A 20,724-nucleotide genomic window follows, 5' to 3' on the forward strand; every position below is an offset into this window, starting at 1 on the left:
TAAAATGGAGATACACACTCAGTTATCACTTCTACTTTAGGAAAATAGTATTGGCCCACAGAAGCTATCCATTCTTTACTGCCATTCCCTTTTTAACCCCAAGGGCATGGCTATCCAGGCTGATAACCAATAAGATTAATTTTGTCTTGTTTCTAAATTTCAAATAAATGAAGCGAGTCTGCATATGTATACTTTGCATATGGAGTTTTTGAGGTAAAAATATTTTATTACGCTATAATTCATTCTTCCTCCTTGCAGTGTTGTATTCCTTTATAATACTATGACATGGGGCTGGGAAGGCGGCTCAGTGGTAGAGTGCTTGCCTTGCATGCATGAGGCCCTGGGTTCGATTCCTCAGCACCACATAAGCATAAAGAAAAAAGCTGGGAGTGGTGCTGTGGCTCAAGTGGTAGAGTGCTAGTCTTGAGCTGAAGAGCTGAGGGACAGTGCCCAGGCCCAGAGTTCAGGCCCCACAACTGGACCCAAAAAAAAAAATAAATAAAAAATAAAAAAAAATACTATGACATGATTTACTGATATTCCATGCTACTGAGTGGTGATTTCTAGGTTTAGGTTATTTTGTACTTGGTCTTTTAGTGGTATAAAACTCAATATGGAATGCTGGTTCATCCATCCACTCAATTTAATTAACAATCCCCAAGACACAGCGGGCTCTGATAGTGATATAGTTCAGATATAAAGTGAATTAAAGGCTTGATCCCTGACACAGTTAAGATTTAGAGTTGAATCCCTTTCTATTTAAAATGTCTATTACTTTCCCCTGCTTGCACTAAACTCTATGTTTGATATCCACAGCAAGATATTATAAGCCAATATAAAATAAGCTATCAAATGAGCAAATTAGTTAACTAAATTTTTCTTGTTTCTTTCATCCAAATTTCCTTGTGCAAACATGCCCACATTTTTGTAGTTGAGATAACATTCACTTACCGTTGGGATGAAAGGCTCATCGGGTGCACAGTGGTAATTCTGTAACAAGGCTTGAAGTTGCAGAGAGTTTAACTTAAAGCAGGTACTACTAATGTTTGGAATGTCATCACGTGCATATTTATCCATAGTAAGTAAAGTAGTTGCCTATTCAAAAGAATGACATAAAATACAATTTGAAAGTATTTTTTTTGGGGGGAGAGCCTGAAGATACAGCTTATAGTAGAACAAAGACCTATTAGATTCTGTGAGGACCTCGGTTTAAATTCTCAGCACCCCAAAGTACTTTATGCAATTTTTATAAAGCTAGTAACTAATCCTTCAATACATAACTAAAAACACTTAATGCTATATATACCAAAAGCATTGTCTTGATACTTTTTGGGTTTTTTTCATGCATGCTCTAGGACTTGAACTCATATCCAGGGTGTATCCCTAAACTTTTTTTCCTCAATATTAGTACTCTACCACTTGGGCCACATCTCTTTTTCTGTCTTTCTGATGGTTAATTGGAGATAAAAGAGTCTCAGTTTCCTGCCTGGGCTGGCTTCCAATTGCAACCCTCAGATCTCAGCCTCATGCGCAGCTGGGATTACAGGTGTAAGCTTCCAGTTCCTGGCAGACACCCTCTTGATTTTACTAAAACATGTATATGATTAAATTCAATTAGTAGTATTTATAACCTGTGACAACAGTTTTCTTTGAAAGTTTAAGCACTGACATACTAATTCATGTTACTAATCACAGGGATCTGACAGCTTCACCATAAGACATGGTAACTAACCAGTCTCAATCCCTTTAAAGGGGGGAAATAGGAAACAAAGTATACACTAAAAGAATTTTAAAACATTTTGTCTTAAAGCTACAGATACCCCTTTTCCTCAGGTGCACATAGCAGTTTGTAGTCTTTGATAGTTGAAAAATTTCCTCGGTGCCATTGGTACATTAGGATCTGGCTTAGCTTCTACTCTTTTTTTTTTTTTTTTTTTTTGGTCAGTCATGGGGCTTGAACTCTGGGCCTGGGCGCTGTCCCTCAGTTCTTCAGCTCAAGGTTAGCGCTCTACCACTTGAGCCACAGCGCCATTTCCAGCTTCTACTCTGAAGAGTTAATTATTGTCCATTTTTATCTCTCAGTAGCGGCTTTCTGAAATAGATCTTGCTGATGTCAGCATAAAGGATTCTCCAAGCATATTTATATTTTACTGCTTTGCCTACCTGTTACAGGTCATCTGTCCTCAAAAGTTCTAATGTTTTCCAAGTTCTACTCTCACGTCTCAGAAAGTTTTCTCATTTACATGTGGTCTTTACCAGGACAATCTGGTTAAAATGAGATCTGGAGGTCTAGTCTGACTGGTCCTTACACAAGTGGTCAATTACGTGTATGTGGGGAAGATGGGACCGAGATGAGGATGAATGCACAGGAGAGAACACTGAAGTCTGCTCTCCACCAGAAGAGCAGACGCTGAGGGAGAGGCCCTAGTGCCCTCAGAGAGAACCAGCCCAACCAACCTCTCCATGACTCACCCCCGGAATCAGGAGATAATCCCCGATTTCCACTACTCGCCTCCAGAACCAGGAGATAAGGAGCAACAGTGCTTTGTTACAGCAGCCCAGGTACTCCTGTCTCACCAGTTCAGTGGAGGTTTTACTAAATGCAAGTACTTGCCCATCATAAAGTATTGCTCCATGGTGAGTATATCATTCACCATGGTGATATGCCATAATTCTATTAACATTGGGATGGGAAACCCATGAACACACCTGCACAATTCTGCTCAGGTGACAGTCAGCTGCTAGCTCTAGTCCTTGCTTTTCAGCCCAAGCTTCAATATGTCCCAACTGCTGGCGGATAATAGCTCCCCAGTAGTGGGAGCACAGCCCTGAGTCCGGGTCGGTCACCAGTCTGTTGAACAGCCACATATTGATGAAGTGGAAGAGCTGAGAGAAAAGCTGGATGGTCAGGGCGGCATTCACCCTGCAACGCCGCAGCAGGGACATGGCTCCTGTGAGCGTGTGCAGCACGTCATCTGCCCAGGACACAGGAGGGAAAGTAGGGACCAAATGTTAACAAGAACCTGCGGAGTTACAGGAGGTCTTGACAGGTAGTGATGGTAACTCTAGTTATTACAGTTACAGAGTTATAGTACAAACTGTAACAAGTAGCTTTAGTAATAACTGCTGAATTACTTTAAAAATGTCAACCTTAGATAGCAGTGATATGGCTTTAAACAACAAAGTTTTTAACTAAACACATTTCCAGTGTAAGTTCACCCAAAAGTCTTTAAGGATGACTGGCATGGCATAACAAAAAGGAGAACTATTCATAAACATAACTATTAGTACTTTTTTAAAAGTATTTTTAGTGACAGCTAGATGCATGAAAATATTCCATGTATTTATGACACACTTCTTCCATACACGAAACTTGAAGACAAGGTTACACAGGACAGTGAGGAGAGAGCGAGCACAAAAAATGAGCTAACCTATCTTCGGTCTCCGCAGACCGCTCTCTTCCGGGTCATCCAAAAAGGCTGGCATGTAGTTATTAAGTTCTGACTGAAGACAGTGAACCAAGTACCTGAAAACATATAAACAGCCATGATAAAAACTCAGCATGACAAAATGCTAATTTGTCAAACGTGTGAAATGATTTAGAAATAGTTTCCATTAAAATAATAAAAGTTGTATCCTCAGTATTCTTGAAACATCATCAAATGTAATATGCTTAAATTAACACTCATGCTTCATAATACTCATGTTTGATTAAGAAGCTTTACCATTAGCTTTAAAAACTTAACATAAGAACATATCTTTTAACTCATTACAGAATAGTGTCATCCTAAAATATTTGCCATTCAAGCCAGGCACTGGTGGCTGACACCTGCAATTTGAGCCACTTAGGAAGCTGAGATCTGAGGACTGCAGTTGTAAGCAAGCCTAGGTAGGTAACTGTGAGACCTATTTCCCAATTAAGCACCATAAAAAATGCTGTGGCCCAAGAGCATTAGCTTTGAGCAAAAGTTCAGGGACAAGCACCCAGGCCCTCAGTTCAAGCCCCAGGACTAGCATAAAACAAACAAAAATTGCCGTTCATACTTAAATGCCATCTGAACTAAGTGTGCTAAAACATCTTGGGCATCCAAAGTGATCCGACTAAGATCTCGGTCCTGCTTGATGAAGTTGAGAAGTTCTGATGCATTCGCCATCCAGAAGGCAAGGGCTCCGGCAATATTCTTTTGTTTCTGTGGACAGAACACATTTCCATAAGTAACATGAAAATAACAAAAATAAACAAGAATGATCCTGAAAAGCTGCAAAGACAGATCAGTACCTTGCCATCTTCACCCAGGTATTTACCACAGATACCAGATACTTGCAAAGGAATTTGAGTGTATATTGAGCAGTTGGAAGCAAACAACCACTTCTTAGGACATGTATAGACAGTCACATGGGTCTAATGAGCTGCAATTTCCATCATTAATGGAGAAATGGAGATACCATACATTGTAACACCGAATTGTAGGTTGTGCATTATCTGGTAATCTGTGCAGCATACACACACGAGTCCATGGTTAACCCACAGCCACCCTGATACTTGTAGTCACTGGCTTAGATGCCAGCAACTCAGTATCAAGTACTGATCTATTGCATCCTCTCCCGACCACATGTGCAGGCCAGGCAACCTCAGATGAGATCCAAAGAATAGGAACCAAGTATAAATAATAAAGAGAAGAAACAGAACTTTTGTCATTTCATATCCACACTGAAGTGCATTAAGCAGAAATTATGAAATGCTGATACAAGTTGCATAGTCAAAAAGGGGTTTAGTACTGCATGTTTCAGTTGCTGAATGAGTGTTATGAACTGTTCAGTCCAGTTGTTGTCACACTGGACATGGAAGCAGCATGAGAGATTCGGCTAAGCCAACGCAGCTAGGATTAGCTCCCAGCAGTATATCCTACCTGATCAACCTGGTCTACTTCCTGGAGAGAAACAGACGAGGGGAAATCAAGCAGAACGAGAGAAAGAAACTTGTAAACAATCATGATAGTTAAAAAAATCAAAACACTAACATGAAGGCACAACATGAAAGTACAACATTTAGTTATTTCCAAATTACATTTCCATTTATGATTCTGAAGCATCTTTGCAAGTATATAACATAAAACATTAGTCTTATGTTCTTAACATTGGCACGATAAGTGAATGAACTTTTAAAATGACACTGTGCTCACTACTTAAATGAGAATTTATTCCACTGAATTAATTTTAAGAATGAAAGAGACAGGAAAGACCAGTAGAAACAAAGTAAAAGCTCTGAGCAATTAAAAATGTCTAAAGACCTATACTTATGCTAAAGGGAGTAAATTATCTGTCTTTCTAAATCTAATCTGAAGTTGAAAAGTCATTTTGAGATTGGCAACTGCCCAGAAGAGCAGGTACCGACAAGGACAAGTTCCCAAGGGCAGTCTGTGGTAGAACGGTGACAGTCTTGAAGAGGTTTTCAGGTTCATACAACATAGGAGACAGACAATGGCTTTAGATGACAAATAAAAAGGAAACTCACATTTGCTTAGAAAAATGATACCACAGTAACAAAAAGGCATGCAAATAAAATGACATTCCTCTTTGCCTATTTCCTAGCTTGTGTGAAAATTATAACACCAACAAATGCATATTGTGCTAATCACTCAAACATGAAAGAAGCATTTTTGGAAAATTTTTGCTTTTTAAAATAATTCTGCGCAACCTGGCATTGTAGTACAAAGCCTATAATCCTAGTAAAATAATGGTTGTAGTATAAAGGATCACTGAGTTTGAGATCAGCATAGTATGGGCCTTAGAGTAAGTTCCCACCTCAAAAAAAACCCAAAACTTAAAAAACAACAACAAAACAAACAACAAAAAACACACCTCAGGGAATGAAAAGAATGCCATAGTTTCCCTCAAATCATCTAACCAGGAGGAAAAAAACCCAACCATCTAACTGAAGTGTTTATCATTACTAGCTCCATAGCTAAGTAAAAGCACTCATGGACAAAAGAGAAAAGCTTTTTAAAAAGAGCCTACAAATTTATGGTTAAAGACTTTCAAGATTAAATCTCCAAATTTTCTAAGTATGAAAAACAGCTTTATCAATTTTATCAATTGTATATCAACATAGTACTTAAAGGAATAAAACCATCCTAACAAGTACCCTTATCTCCTGAATCTTCAAAATAAGTTTAGGTCAGAATTTAATCTGAAGTGAGACATTTGTCATAATATCCAAAATTCCTATACTATATATGAGATTATAAAATAAGTACTAAACATTCATAGTGGGTTCATCAGGAAAGAGCAGGAGCCTTCGCAGAGGGTGAGCGCCAGAGACAGGGGAAGGGAGGTTGTACTCAAGCAATTGAAATGTTTTGGGGCTGAAAGCTGCTCAGCAGTTGACATACATAGTGTTACAGAAATGATCCTATCCAAAAAAGGACAGTTAATTTGACATTATCTGAATTTTGTTTCAATAAAGAAAATACTAAGAAAATCACAATAGTGTCTACACTTTCTCAGAACTACTGTTACAATGTTAATAGTCTTCCACATGACCTTATTGTCATAAACACACACAGTTTGTCTTCATTTGCTCTGAAGTTTACAGTAAAGAATAAAGTTCCCATTTCCATTCACTGTTCAAAGCTACACATTTTATTTTGTTTTGGTCAGTCGTGGGGCTTGAACTCTGGGCTTTGGCACTGTCCCTGAGCTCTTCAGCTCAAGGCAAGCGCTCTACTGCTTGAGCCACAGCGCCACTTCCAGTTTTCTGAGTGGTTTATTGGAGATCAGAGTCTCACGGACTTTCCTGCCCGGGCTGGCTTTGAACCGCAATCCTCAGATCTCAGCCTCCTGAGTAGCTAGGATTATAGGCGTGAGCCACCGGTGCCCAGTTCATTTTTCTTTATTCTCTGTTAACTTTTATTCTCAGGATAGTGTGAAGTGTAGGGAAAGGCAGCCACACTTCTGGGCAGCAGCCTGCTGGGCTAGCGCGTACCTGAATGACGCCATCCATCATGCTCACCATCTTGTTGACCACTGCAATGACCTTGTGGGTACGCTCTGTAGGACTGATGTCAGGTCTGTGCTGGCTGGACAATACATACCGACATGCCATGTATAATACATATGTAGGAGACAACTTAAAATGGACAGTAGAACTATTGGTATAATTTATAATGGCAGATAAGAATGAATCTTCAGCTGTAAATGGATTTTAGAAGAAAAAAAAGAACAAAAGCCATGAAAATCATATAGTAAAAAATGCAACAAGAAATAAATAATTCACTAACAAGAGAACTGAAACTACAATTACTCACAACTTTCCCTGAATTCAATGCTTGCAGGCAGTACCAATTCAGGCTCGGCAGCATCCTGAGTTCTAAAGCAAGAAAAACCAACATTTAAAATAAAGTCAAGAAGCTAACAATGCAACAACCTGCATGGATTTTAACAAGTACGTTTTGTCCCCATGTAAAATGATAGCAAACCCTTTGCCTCATTGGTAACCTATTCAACCAATTAGATGAATTAACTGGGAGTGATCTTATCCCAATTCCTCACAGAAGTCTGTTTCCTTGATGTATAGACTTCCAAAAGAAAGCAGATCTTACACATGATTCTGGATTATTAATGAGTGCTTTGTGTCTAGGATGATGATCAGGCTGTCTGGCACCTGCCAAGCCCTGGTTCGGGTAACAGTGAAAAGACACTACTGAGACACCAGTGAAGCCAAACCAGTGAGCTACAAACTGAACAAGCATAGAAGAAAGCATTTCTTAGAACCAGGGAGCTACAAACTGAACATGCATGGAAGAGAGCATTTCCTAGAATATGGACATCTTTCTCTAAGGGACACAGAGTGTCACACAGATTTTGTTTAGCCATTCAATATTATCTTTTTCCAAAGCTCATAGTGATGTTTACCTTTAAAGGGGAAAAAAATCTATTCAATCATTTTTTAGATAATTTTTAATTAAGATCACTTCCATCAGTTAGCTTGACTTTATACAAACAACAAACTGTCAAAAATATAATTAAGGAGAGACTAATCTGAGACATTTTAAGAGCTACCATTGTGTACTTCCAGGTTTTGTGAACAAATTAATTCAAAAGTTAGGGACATTTCTATTTCTGCAAGACCCAAGAGTCAGGACACTGGATAGGCCACATCTTACAAAATTCCTCTTCCAGTTATGAGCATGTACTTAGGCATTTGTCAGGTCTACCAGAGTAAAAACAATCTTGCGCTGTGATCATAGTTAAAAAACTATCTGAATGCCAAGCGTCATGGCTCACGCCTGTCATCCTGGCTACTCAGGAGGCTGAGACATGAGGATCGCGGTTCAAAGCCAGCTTGGGCAAGAAAGTCCATGAGACTCTTGTCTCCAATTAACCACCGAAACCCAGAAGTGGCGCTGTGGCTCAAGTGGTAGAGTGCTCACCTTGAGCTGAAGAGCTGAGACAGTGCCCAGGCCCAGAGTTCAAGACCCACAACTGACAAAAAAATAATCGGAAAGCTACTGCTAAGCACAGACTTACTATAACGTGTGAAATAGCTAGAAATTGGTGTTAGCTATCCTTATCTTCTTTTTTTGTCTTTTCTCTTTTGGTATTGGGGATCAAACCCAGGATACTGTACTTGCTAGACAAGTGCTTTGCCATTGAGCTATATCCCAGCCCTGTTTTCTTAATAGGTAAGTCAACATAATGCATACTTAGTGTAAACATCCTGCTACCTAGACATGTGATAAGGGCCACTAAATTGTCATTCTAAGTTAGTTTGCTATTAGCTGTATGTGTATTTTAACAAGAGCCAAATAAACAAAGAGATTAGCTTCCTTAACAATTTCAATAATGTTCATTTTATTTGAACTTTAGCAGAGATGATAGAAGAAATTCTTAAAAATTTGTCTTTGGGCTGGGAAGGTGGCTCAGTGGTAGAGCGCTTGCCTTGCATGCATGAGGCCCTGGGTTCGATTCCTCAGCACCACATAAGCAAAAAGGAAAAAACTGGAAGTGGCGCTGTGGCTCAAGTGGTAGAGCGCTAGCCTTGAGCTGAAGAGCTGAGGGACAGCGCCCAGGCCCAAGAGTTCAGGCCCCACGACCGGACCCCCCCAAAAAAAAAAAAAAATTTGTCTTTAAGAAAGGTAGAAACCTGATTTCAAAAGCCGAGGAACATGAGTTCTCTCCTCCTGCAAGCTTCATTAAAAACTGAGTAGTGGCAATGAAAGAAAATATACATTAATTAAAATGTTGACTTTACATATTTAACTCTTGTCAGTACATATTCAAATCAACCTTCGGGTCTGATGAGCAGGTCGTCAACATAGGGCACGTGAAGCAAGCCTACTCAGTAGGAACAGCAAGTGTGGCCCCTCTCAGAAGCAACATACTTCAGTTTAGTCAGCAGTGATGATGGGCTGCCATGTAAGAAGAAACACTCCTGCCCTTGCTGAAGGAGCTAATCAGGAGTAAAAGGCTTTTCTTCAGAAGTGAAATGAGCTAATGGGCTTGCAGATCAGCTGACTGGAATAATTTTTATTTCATCATCAGCAAACAGTCTCTCTAGCCCCGTATTTTTCTAAGCACCAAAAGATGAGTATGAAAAAAAGAACATATAACGTTCTTCTACAACTATTAAAATCATTAAAAGCAAAATGTTCTTTTCACCAAATTATATTCTTCTTCTAAGTTTTTTTCCCACTCTTTAATGATTTGGATTTAACGGAACAACTAGAAAAGCAAAGATGTTCTTATAAACAGAACATTATTTAAATGCGTGCGTGCGTGCGTGCGTGCGTGTGTGTGTGTGTGTACTCCTATATTTATTGATACCTAAAATTACACAGGCATTTTCCATTTAATGTCCCATAAAATGGATCTGGAAAACCTTTATAAATGATCCTTCATTTGAACAAATCTGGTAATAGAAGTAGCCGAAAAAGTAAAAGAAAAAGTCAGTGACAAAAGAAAACTCACTCTCATCATTCAAAAGGATTTTCTTCTTTGAATTTATTATTAATTAGTTATTAAAATTTATTAAAATTATTTATTAATGTGACTCAAATTTTATAACTACATGAATAAAATTAAGTATTGCTTATTTCAATATAGTGTATTTGATAAACTGAAAATGAGGTAGGAATGGGAAGAATGGTTTATGAGTTTTGATCTACCCTTAATACCAGTCAAGTAACATTTACAGTTCGAGCAGCACTTTCAATAATTACTGCCTTCACAAATCAATCTAACCTTTTAAACAATTAGAGTGTGTCTATATAGTTTTTTGTGTGTGTGGTTCAAGAGTAAGAACTTGGGGCTTAGGAAATGTGCTCATGCTTGAGTTGCTCCTAGAGTGCTTTGGGTTATTCTTCAGCCGGTGTATCAAGCTTTCTGCCTGAGTGTGTCTCAGTGATCATGCCACCAGTGCCTCTTGAGGTTATAAATGGGATCCACTGTGCCATGTAAAATTGATTTTCTGCAATTTACCATCATATGTTTACTTGGATGTATCACTTAAACTGTATGTTTGTTAATCTTATATATCCTATCATTCTCTTTCCTAACTGAATTCAGACAAACTCAAGATAAACTCATTCAAATATTTATGAGCTATGAACTACAACATTAAGCAATCACTTTATAACTACATATAAGTATTCACTATAATACCAATTTACCATTCTGGACATCCTACACTTTACCATCCCAAATGAGCACATAGAAAAATTAATCAATTCTATGAGAGCTAAGAAAATTCATATACCCACAGAGCTCTTCATAATAAAATGAAACACCTGAAACTCCTTCATGAATATACCAGTTTCAATACTATGGAAGAGTTATATTAACATCCTACACTTCACAGTGCCCTCTGCTGGAAGGTGAGAATTAATGATTACCATTTCATGTCACACCTGTGCCCACTCTCAGCCTTGACTACTGGACTTCTACCAGGGAACAGTCAGAACAGCCTTTCCAAAATATGAAGAGTGCCAAACATCAATTCTCCAAGTTCCCCACTACCAATATGCACAAGTCATATGCACTCTCTGCTCTGACTATGTCTTTGTGGGGCCAGAGCACATGTACAGAGCCAGATGTGTCTGTAATGTCAAAAGGGTAGTACCTGGTACTCATCATCTGTTACAGAACTACTATGCTTAAGATGATGACTTTACTGTCAACATCTAAACAGTTCTAGATGTCACAGGACAGTGAATTCTGATTTACTAAAGTGACACAAATTGAAAATCTTCAGGAAATAGGGGACAGAGACTTCTGCAAACGAGGCAGTATCAGAATAAAACAAAAGTTCACCGTCCACTTGCCTCTACAAGATGAGGCAGAATAATACTGTCTCCCAAAGGGACTAGAGAGTGTCCTTCAAAGTCATTTTTGGCTTCATGCATGTTTTTAATCTCTTCTACAAATGGGTGAAATGACTAGTTTTCTCTAACTATAGAAATGATCCAATATTAAAACACTATAAAAACTCCCTTATTTATATTTTGTTCAGAGCAGTCAATATGGAAGAACACTTTCTATCCCATGTGCCTCCAGGATCAGCCTGGTAACACAGGGTCTGTAAAAGACAACAGTCATCAAGGAAGCACTTTTCCCCCAATGAGTAAACGGGAAAGGAAATGGTCTTGAAAATACTGTGACTATTGTGACACATTTGTCAGTAATGCTGTCCCAAGCTTCCTGGACATCTTAGGAACCCCTCCTGGGATCAGAGTGGAAGCACCCCTACCTGCTCTCGTGTCTGCGGTAGTCCTGCTGCTGATCCACGCGGATCATGGGCTTCACCATTCCTCGCTCGGCTGCGCTAGAGGCAGAGGACACCCTGTCGCTGTCCAGTCTGGTGGTGCTCTGTGCCAGGGAAGCAGTGGTTAGAATGCCGCAGAGACAAAGCAAGCTTTATACTCAGGTGCCGCAGGCAGACAGATATCTGATGCGGGCCTGCCATGCAGGGAAGGCAGGAGGACTAGCCAGTGACTCAGAAATGCAAAATCCACCAGGGCACATGGGACTTAAAGAATAACATGAAAAACAGTGCTATTTCGATTTGCAAGAGATAGGACTTGGCTTCAGAAAAAAAGTGTATGAAAGGACCGGGTGCCAGTGGCTCATACCTGTAATCCTTGCTACGAAGGAGGCCAGGATCTGAGGATGGCCAGCTTAGGCAAGAAAGTCGTGAGATTCTTATCTCTAATGAACCACCAGAAAAGCCAGAAGTAGAGCTAAGGTTCAAGTGGTAGAGAGCTAGCCTTGAGCAAAAGAAGCTCAGGGCTGGCACTCAGGCTCTGAGTTCAATCCCCAGGACAGCCCCCCCCCCAAAAAAAAGTGTACATACACAGATAATGATATCTCAAGTAGAAAAATAATACTGACTCTATTTCCATAAGATCTCTCAGACAGCCTAAGAGCTCAGAAGAAGATATACACAATATATAACGTTGAAGTCTTTAGTTCATCAGTCTTCAGAACAGATTGGAATCCTGTGCATTATAGCTCAATATCTAATGAATTCACTAGTTTATTTCTTGCACTTACCAGTGCCAAGGAAAACCACACCTATAAACTGCCCAATATATTTAAACACTTCTAAAATATATACTCCTAACCTCTTGAAGGCAGAGGATGTGTTACCTATTTGTACAGATTGAGCTTATGTAGAAATTGAGCCTATGTAAGAAGTAACTAAAAATCCTTATGTTACTACCCAGAAATTAATACTGGGCATCTATTTGCATGTAATTTTTCAGTTCTTGTTTTTTCCATAAATAGGATTACACAACCCACCTCAAAAAATACAATTTTCAAACCAGCCTATAATCACAGCACTCAGAACATGGAAGCCAGCCTCATCTACACAGTGGGAGCCAGGTTCAGAAAACAATTACAACTCCTTTTTCAAATGTAGTAAATATTATGACATTTTTATATTATAGAATTATGATAACTGTACATTTTGTTCTCCACTCATAATAGTTCATTAAGCCAATGCTCTATTGTTTAAAATTTCCATAGAGTGCTGTGACAACAGTGCTTGTAAATATGTATTTATAAATATGCATTTATTCACTATATATTTTAATATATGTATTAAGAATATATATATTCATTCATACACAGTAAGTACTTTCATAAGGTATGTTTCTAGTCAATGGATAGCAAACTGAAAGGGAAATGCTTAGAAATGATTAACAATAAGGCAATGGATAAATTATGGAAAGTTCATGTTTATATATTACAAAAATCTGCTTCTGAATGACTATAAAAAGCTCACAAAGTAACAGCTGAAGGAAGCAGTGCACAAAGATTTGTAAATAGAGAGCAGTCTACCTAACCATGGAAGTCTACCATAAACACACTGCTTCCTCCCTGCCCCCACCCCCGTCACCCACAGTCAATGTTAAAAGTCAATTGTAAATGATGGATGAAATCATTTCCAGTTTACATTTTCCCTCTATTGACCAAGCCTTCCACGTTGACTATTTTATTTGTGTGTGTGTGTGTGTGTATTTTTTTTTTCCGGTGCTGGTCCTGGGGCTTGAAGGCTATTCCTCTACCATCTGAGCCCCAGTATCACTTCTGGCTTCTTTTTTATGTTTTAAAGCACTTAATTGGAGATAAGAGTCTTACAAACTTTCCTGCCTAGGCTGACTTTGAAGCGTGATTCTCAGGTCTCAATCTCCTGAGCTGATGATACACATTTATGAGAAGTAGTTCTATTTGTTCCTTGAGTACATATTCACTGTGCACAAGACACTTGTCGAGACATCATTACATGCTAGGTACTTTCTGAAGCCCCAGAGGAACAGCAATAACCCAAGAAGCATGATCTTGGCCAGCCAGAATGATCCTCATATTCCATTCAATCAGCAAGCAGGGAGGAAGGCCACTGATGGTAACACAATGAACCTACATAGAGCGGTGGGATTCGATGCTTCAACAACTCAGGCTTCTTCAGGAGAAGGGGCCAGTAAAGGGCAAGTATGCCAAGCAGAAAGAGACTTCAGGTAGGAGAGATGGGCACATGCCAGACCAGAAAGCCTGTGATACTGGGGCTTCAAAAGCAGGGTACCAACAGGATTGTACACTCTTGTTTTGTTTTGTGCCAGTCTTTGGGGCTTGAACTAGGGCCTGGGTGCTTTACCTGAGCTTTCTTGTTCAAGGCTAGCACTCTACTCACCACTGCTGACTTTTGATGGTTAATTAGAGATTTGAGCTCATGGACTTTCCTGACCCAAAGCACTTCAAACCACAATCCTCAGATCTCAGCCTCCCGAGTAGCTAGGATTACAGGTGTGAGCCACTGGTGCCCAACTAGACCTACATACTCTTACAATGCAAAGATGACGATGACAGAACAGGTAAACACTCTTTAGGGGGGCTGTTGTTCAGAATGGTCTCCTGATGCTGTACCTGTACATGCGGACCAGCGAGGCAGATGCAAAGAGCAGAATGTGGATCTGCATGCAGTGCAGAAAAGAAATCAGAGCAACTTGAAACAGCTTTTCCTTGGGCAATGCTGTGGATGGTGATATTATCAAGACAGGGAACGATCAAGGGAGAAATACGTTTAAGATAGGAAACAGTCTGATTTAGTGACATTAAATTTTCATGTCAAATTTGGCCCTTGGGAATTTAATTCTGGAGAGACTAGCGTCAAATGTATGCAACAACAAAAAAAAGATAATGTAAACTTAGGCAACAGGGCAAGGTCCCAAAAGAATAGTGCAGACAAGAGAGAAGGGGCTTTCGTCTCGCATCTAACACTCCAGAGCATAGGAGAGAGCCGCACCAACAACCACGGGGGAGAAGCCACAATCTGGTGGGAGAAGCAACAGGAGAATGCTGGGTGCACCAAGAGGTGGTAGTCCAGCAAATGGTGCCATAACAAGGACAGAGAAAACAAGCGTGGGAAGACTCCATGCCCAGGGAGGAAGGGAGCCAGAGGGGTAATGAAGGGGGGGAGGGGGTGATAAGACACAGCCACTCTGGATGATTCTTTTTCAAGAAACTGTCCTGTATATAGGAGTAGGAAAATAGAGAGTGTGTGGCTGGGAGCAGGGCGGTGGGGGGGGGGGGGGGGGGCAGACAGGAGACAGGAGGATAAGGGTCGCTCTGACACATGGGTGCTGTTGGGGACAGCGTGGCTGGAGTGGGGGGGCGTGGGGAGGATAAGGGTCACTCTGACACATGGGCGCTGTTGGGGACAGCGTGGCTGGGGTGGGGTGGGGGTGCAGGATAAGGGTCGCTCTGACACATGGGTGCTGTTGGGGACAGCGTGGGTGGGGGGCAGGGAGGAGGATAAGGGTCGCTCTGACACATGGGTGCTGTTGGGGACAGCGTGGCTGGGGGGGTAGGAGGATAAGGGTCACTCTGACACATGGGTGCTGTTGGGGACAGCGTGGCTGGGGGGGGAGGAGGATAAGGGTCGCTCTGACACATGGGCGCTGTTGGGGACAGCGTGGCTGGGGTGGGGTGGGGGTGCAGGATAAGGGTCGCTCTGACACATGGGTGCTGTTGGGGACAGCGTGACTGGGGGGGGAGGAGGATAAGGGTCGCTCTGACACATGGGTGCTGTTGGGGACAGCGTGGCTGGGGGGGCAGGTAGGAGGATAAGGGTCGCTCTGACACATGGATGCTGTTGGGGACAGCGTGGCTGGGGGGCAGGGAGGAGGATAAGGGTCGCTCTGACACATGGGTGCTGTTGGGGACAGCGTGGCTGGGGGGGCAGGTAGGAGGATAAGGGTCGCTCTGACACATGGGTGCTGTTGGGGACAGCGTGGCTGGGGGGGCAGGTAGGAGGATAAGGGTCGCTCTGACACATGGGTGCTGTTGGGGACAGCGTGGCTGGGGTGGGGGGCAGGTAGGAGGATAAGGGTCGCTCTGACACATGGGTGCTGTTGGGGACAGCGTGGCTGGGGTGGGGGGCAGGGAGGAGGATAAGGGTCGCTCTGACACATGGGCGCTGTTGGGGACAGCGTGGCTGGGGTGGGGTGGGGGCAGGTAGGAGGATAAGGGTCGCTCTGACACATGGGCGCTGTTGGGGACAGCGTGGCTGGGGTGGGGTGGGGGGGTAGGAGGATAAGGGTCGCTCTGACACATGGGCGCTGTTGGGGACAGCGTGGCTGGGGTGGGGTGGGGGGGTAGGAGGATAAGGGTCGCTCTGACACATGGGTGCTGTTGGGGACAGCGTGGCTGGGGTGGGGGGCAGGGAGGAGGATAAGGGTCGCTCTGACACATAGGTGCTGTTGGGGACAGCGTGGCTGGGGTGGGGTGGGGAGGAGGATAAGGGTCGCTCTGACACATGGGCGCTGTTGAGGGCTGTATGGCACATAGTCACACAGGGCTCCTCTTTCCCTGAAATCTGAGTGCACCTGGGTTTGCTTCAAGCAATGGAAGGCAGAGAACTGATGCTAGGTTGCTGCAGCTCTAACCCGCAAGGAGGACTGGAAGCTTAAGGGTCTTGTGGAGAACAACTAGGACCTAGGGATAAGGGCCCTGGGGGAAAAAACCCAACAGGGCGCGGAAAGGAAGGCTGCGCTGAGTCAGAAATCTGACTGCTGAATGCAATCCCCCAAGTGGCTGCTAGAAGACCAACAACTGCCCCAGTGAGCTCAAACCAGACCTACCATGAACAGGTAAAGTGGCTGCTGTTCTGAAGTGGCTTCTTATTGGAGAACTATCCCGATTACACAGAAACTCCAGGGTGAGCTGCAGGGCAGTATCTGAGAAGGCCCCTGAATATACGGAGCTACCTTAACAGGACTGCACTACCTTCTGCACAATGTCACCAAGGAGAAGCCCAGCACAGAAGGAAAAACACAATATCCTGGATTCAGGAAAAAGGAGCATTCTACCCTCTGTCTTTCCCGTATCCCAAGAGGTGGCACAACTGAGTAGCACGCCCACTGTGAAGTCCGTGCTGTGACAACATCACACACACACAGTCACCTACCCTGCTTGAGGGCAGTGCGGGCCCGCTGAGGACATCGCCTCCCAAATCAAAGGTTGTCTCCTGCACAGCTCTGTTGGGAAGAAAAAGAAACACACAGAATAGACTGTCAAATAACAGATGAAACGCAGCAGGGGCCAGTAGGTAAACACCCCAGATTGTCCATAAGTGACTTCATTTTCAGCACACAGGCTGAACAAGAAGAAAGAAACTATGGTCAGTTTGTGGAAACACTCTTCGTTAGGATCATCTACATGATTCCCAGCCCTTTCTGCTTTATTTTTCAGCAAGTGTTCTACTTTTTTGTCCAGGCTAACCTTGGGCCCAAATCCACCTGTGTCTGCCTTCCGTATAATGGAGATTATATACTTACACCATCAAACCCAACTTTTGTTTTAAGAGAGACCTCAATAACCATTTTTTCCCCCGAAACTGGTTTCAAACAACTATCCTCCTATGTCTGCTTCCTAAGAAACTGGAATAATAGGTGTGAGCTACCACACCAGCTTTCTAGATCTTTTTCTTCCATAACCAGAATTTAATAATGAGAATGAACATTTAAGTTTATCTAGGCTGCAAATAGCACATAAATAAGGGAAGGCTGGACTTGAAGTACTCGTGACCCAATCTATGGCTATTACACAGGTAAACCCAATAATAAGCTACCTGTCTTTCTGCGTGCGTGCGTATGCGCGTGCGTGTGTGTGGTGGGTGTGTGTGGTGGGGCTTGGGCTTGGGGCCTGGGTGCTATCCCTGAGCTTTTTTCCTAAAGGCTATCCCAGTGCCACTGCCAGTCTTCTGGTGGTTAATTGGAGATAAGAGTCTCACGGACTTCCCTGCCCGGAATGGCTAATGTACATGATCATTACTGCTTAGGCTTCAATAAAGAAAGAGGAAACTTTTGATAATGCCAGTAATCAAATCAAGAGATATCATAGTCTTAAAGATTATTTAGATATCTCAAAATACCAAAACTTCCACACACATCATTTTGAAAAACCTGGAATACAAACAGAACCTCATTTTGAATAGTAAAAAAGTAGAGGCAAACTAGTTTTTTGGTTAAAAAAGTTCAATATAATTTTTTAAGCCAGGCCCAAAGAAACATAGGTGCCATGGTTTCCCTTATTTGCAATATCTAGTGTATGTATGAGTCAAGCGGAAAAGGTCAGATAATGTGATGTTAGGAAAATGAATCCTTAGATATGTATTTTAATGTTTTTTTTTCCTTTCATGCATTTGTTTCTAACGCATTTATAAGATTATCTCTTTGTAGCTTTGTATGTCCCTCCCCCACAGTATAACCCCTGCTTTCACTATATAACTTGTAGAGGAGATGGGGAAAAACAAGTCATTTAAGGATACAGGTGGACCTGTTGCAACAATGAGAAGTACAAGTTGTCATGTCAAAAACGAGCTTTACAATGTTGGGGGGGGGGGGGGCGGGGGGCGGGGAGGATTGGGAAGGGATGTGAAGGGTAAACAAAGGCTGCAATGCTTGATAAGAAATGTACGCATTAACCTGCCCATGTAATTGTAACCCCTCTGTACAGTGTGTTCACAAAAAAATAAATTAAAAAAAAAAAGAATCATTAAAAAAAAAAGTTAAATATAACCTACTAGTCCTAACTAAAAAAGAAAAACACCTAAAGCTACCTAGAATGCAATGAGGATAAAGCAAGGATTAAAGGTCCTGGTCTGCTATGCAAGTATTCTAATTATAATAAAGAATTAAATCTCTTCATAGATGCTCTAATTTTAAAGCAACATGGTACTTAAGACTCTTATTTACACTCAATCCATTAAGGAAGTGATCTATAAATTCAAATTATTAAAGCAGGTATAAATTTCTCTACCTTATCACTAAGAAAACAGAGCATTTTTAGTGCAAAATAGCACTGAACTTTGAGTTGAAACTTTTAAAAAAGTAAAAAGATAATTAATTTTTTGCAATATATCACCAAATTTTAAAATTAAATATTCATGGAAATGTTCTGCTGGCTTTTATCAGCTTAAATACGATTTACTTCAGGTATTTGCCAATATCTGACAAAGTAATGTGATATGGCTCATCTTCTTTGCCACTTATCAAAGCTAAAACATATACATTATCATCCCTACCTTCCTCTTATAGATAACTAACACTATAAAATAGCAAATTTATACCAGACAAAGCTCTTCAACTTATTCCTCCAAAAGTACTTAAGTTTTAATTTGACATTCTGCATATAAAAAACAAGTCCAAAGTGACTTTATAAATTACTTTATTATCATCCAATTTTGACTTCTGACTCTAAGAATCCTATCTCTATCTCAGCATTCAGAACATAACAAGGATATATGACATGGAAGCTCAATGTCTATAGTCTGCATGCACAAGTAATCAAATTAGCAAAATAACTCAAATTCTGCTACCTCCTGTTGAACATAAATAAGGATCTGAAGACAGACTTGGAATTTCCATTTAAAAGCACATGCTCTTAAATGTAGGGAATGCTTTCTTGGAGAGAATATAATAGAATGAGACTAATGGGGATACTGTGTAAATATGTGTGATGGTAAAATAATAAACTCCTCCCACACATATAATCATATAAATTAACCAAAAAATTAAGAGTATATAGGTTATTTGCCCAGAAACACATTTAGTTTAAGGATGGAAGAAAGAGAAAGGAATGAATTCTCATAGGAAGTACATAGTAAAGGTATTGTTGATTTTTTTAGAAAAATAAGGAGATGTGGTCATTTGCTTAAGTGTGGCACAAAGTAAGAAGCTAGAAATAGATCTTACACAACCCATGAACTTTGTAACTGCTTCCCTACTTAAGTGACTACATGTAATAATCCACCAAGTATTCATATCAGAGAAAGAAAAGCCCACCAAACCTGTTGGTTTACGTTTGTGCTCTCTGGGCAGAAAACTTAACCTGTCTGTTGGTGTTTTAGGTTGTACCAACTGCCATAAGGGAAGAACTACTGTAGCTATCTACCCAAGATTAATACCTTACTAACTTGCCAAATTGGCAACAAAGTGGTTGAACAGTAAAGGATTTCAAAATTATCATTACCAAAAAGGAAGTCATATTCTCAGCTTCTTAGTCACAAAACACTTGTGAGACCTCAGGAAAGCACTAGGTGGAGCTAAAGTATTCTGAATTCTTAAATGAGATCTGTTTTGTTAGTGGTTACAAGGCGGAAAAGAACCCACAATAAAAAACTTAGGTATGGGCACAGTGGTCCATACTTGTAATCTCAGCTTCTCAGGAGGATCACTGTTAAAAGGCCAGCCAAGGCAAAAAGTTCATGAGACCCTCACCTCAGTCAATGAATCATGCTCGGGCATGATTTTTGAAAGCTTATTACATAGTGTCATTATATAGAGTATCATGGGTTCTTGTTTTGCTTATGGATGTACTCAGAGCTGAACTCAGAGCCTTGCATATGCTAGATAAGCACTATACTACTTGAATCCCACTCTCAGCCCCAGGATATCCTTTCTTTTTCTTCTTTTTTTTTTAAAAAGGAACAGGTATTGTTTTTAGTGTATTAACTTTAAAAAACTACTTAAGTATAAATACCTGACAAACAGTTCAAAACTTCTATTTTGTGTGGCCTGGTTTGTGGTCTTCTGGATAGATGCCCAGGAGTGGGATTCTTGGGTCACAGGGGAGCTCTATGTGTAGTCTTTTGAGGAACCTCCATAGTGCTTTCCAGAGTGGTTGAACCAGCTCACACTCCCGCCAACAACAGAGCAGCATTCT

At 41.1% G+C, this 20,724-nt stretch overlaps 1 protein-coding gene across 19 annotated transcripts in view; it reads right to left on the minus strand.

The window, feature by feature from the left end:
- The window catches only part of Afdn (afadin, adherens junction formation factor), a 122,755-nt gene that overhangs the window by 48,044 nt on the left and 53,987 nt on the right, over positions 1–20,724 (minus strand). For 12 of the 19 annotated variants that reach the window (XM_070010306.1, XM_070010300.1, XM_070010288.1 and 9 more), the window contains 9 exons: positions 16,967–17,036; positions 11,747–11,865; positions 7,308–7,369; positions 6,986–7,191; positions 4,911–4,931; positions 4,045–4,190; positions 3,432–3,526; positions 2,710–2,975; positions 952–1,095 (listed from right to left, as the gene is read on the minus strand). In XM_070010306.1, the coding sequence (XP_069866407.1) occupies positions 952–1,095; positions 2,710–2,975; positions 3,432–3,526; positions 4,045–4,190; positions 4,911–4,931; positions 6,986–7,191; positions 7,308–7,369; positions 11,747–11,865; positions 16,967–17,036 (1,129 nt within the window). The remainder of the gene's footprint in view (positions 1–951; positions 1,096–2,709; positions 2,976–3,431; positions 3,527–4,044; positions 4,191–4,910; positions 4,932–6,985; positions 7,192–7,307; positions 7,370–11,746; positions 11,866–16,966; positions 17,037–20,724) is intronic. The other 7 variants (XM_070010301.1, XM_070010297.1, XM_070010303.1 and 4 more) reach the window with 1 other exon arrangement.

The sequence above is a fragment of the Dipodomys merriami genome, unplaced genomic scaffold (assembly GCF_024711535.1).
Source record: "Dipodomys merriami isolate MVZ:Mamm:240054 unplaced genomic scaffold, mDipMer1.0.p SCAF_8, whole genome shotgun sequence".
NCBI lineage: Eukaryota > Metazoa > Chordata > Mammalia > Rodentia > Heteromyidae > Dipodomys > Dipodomys merriami.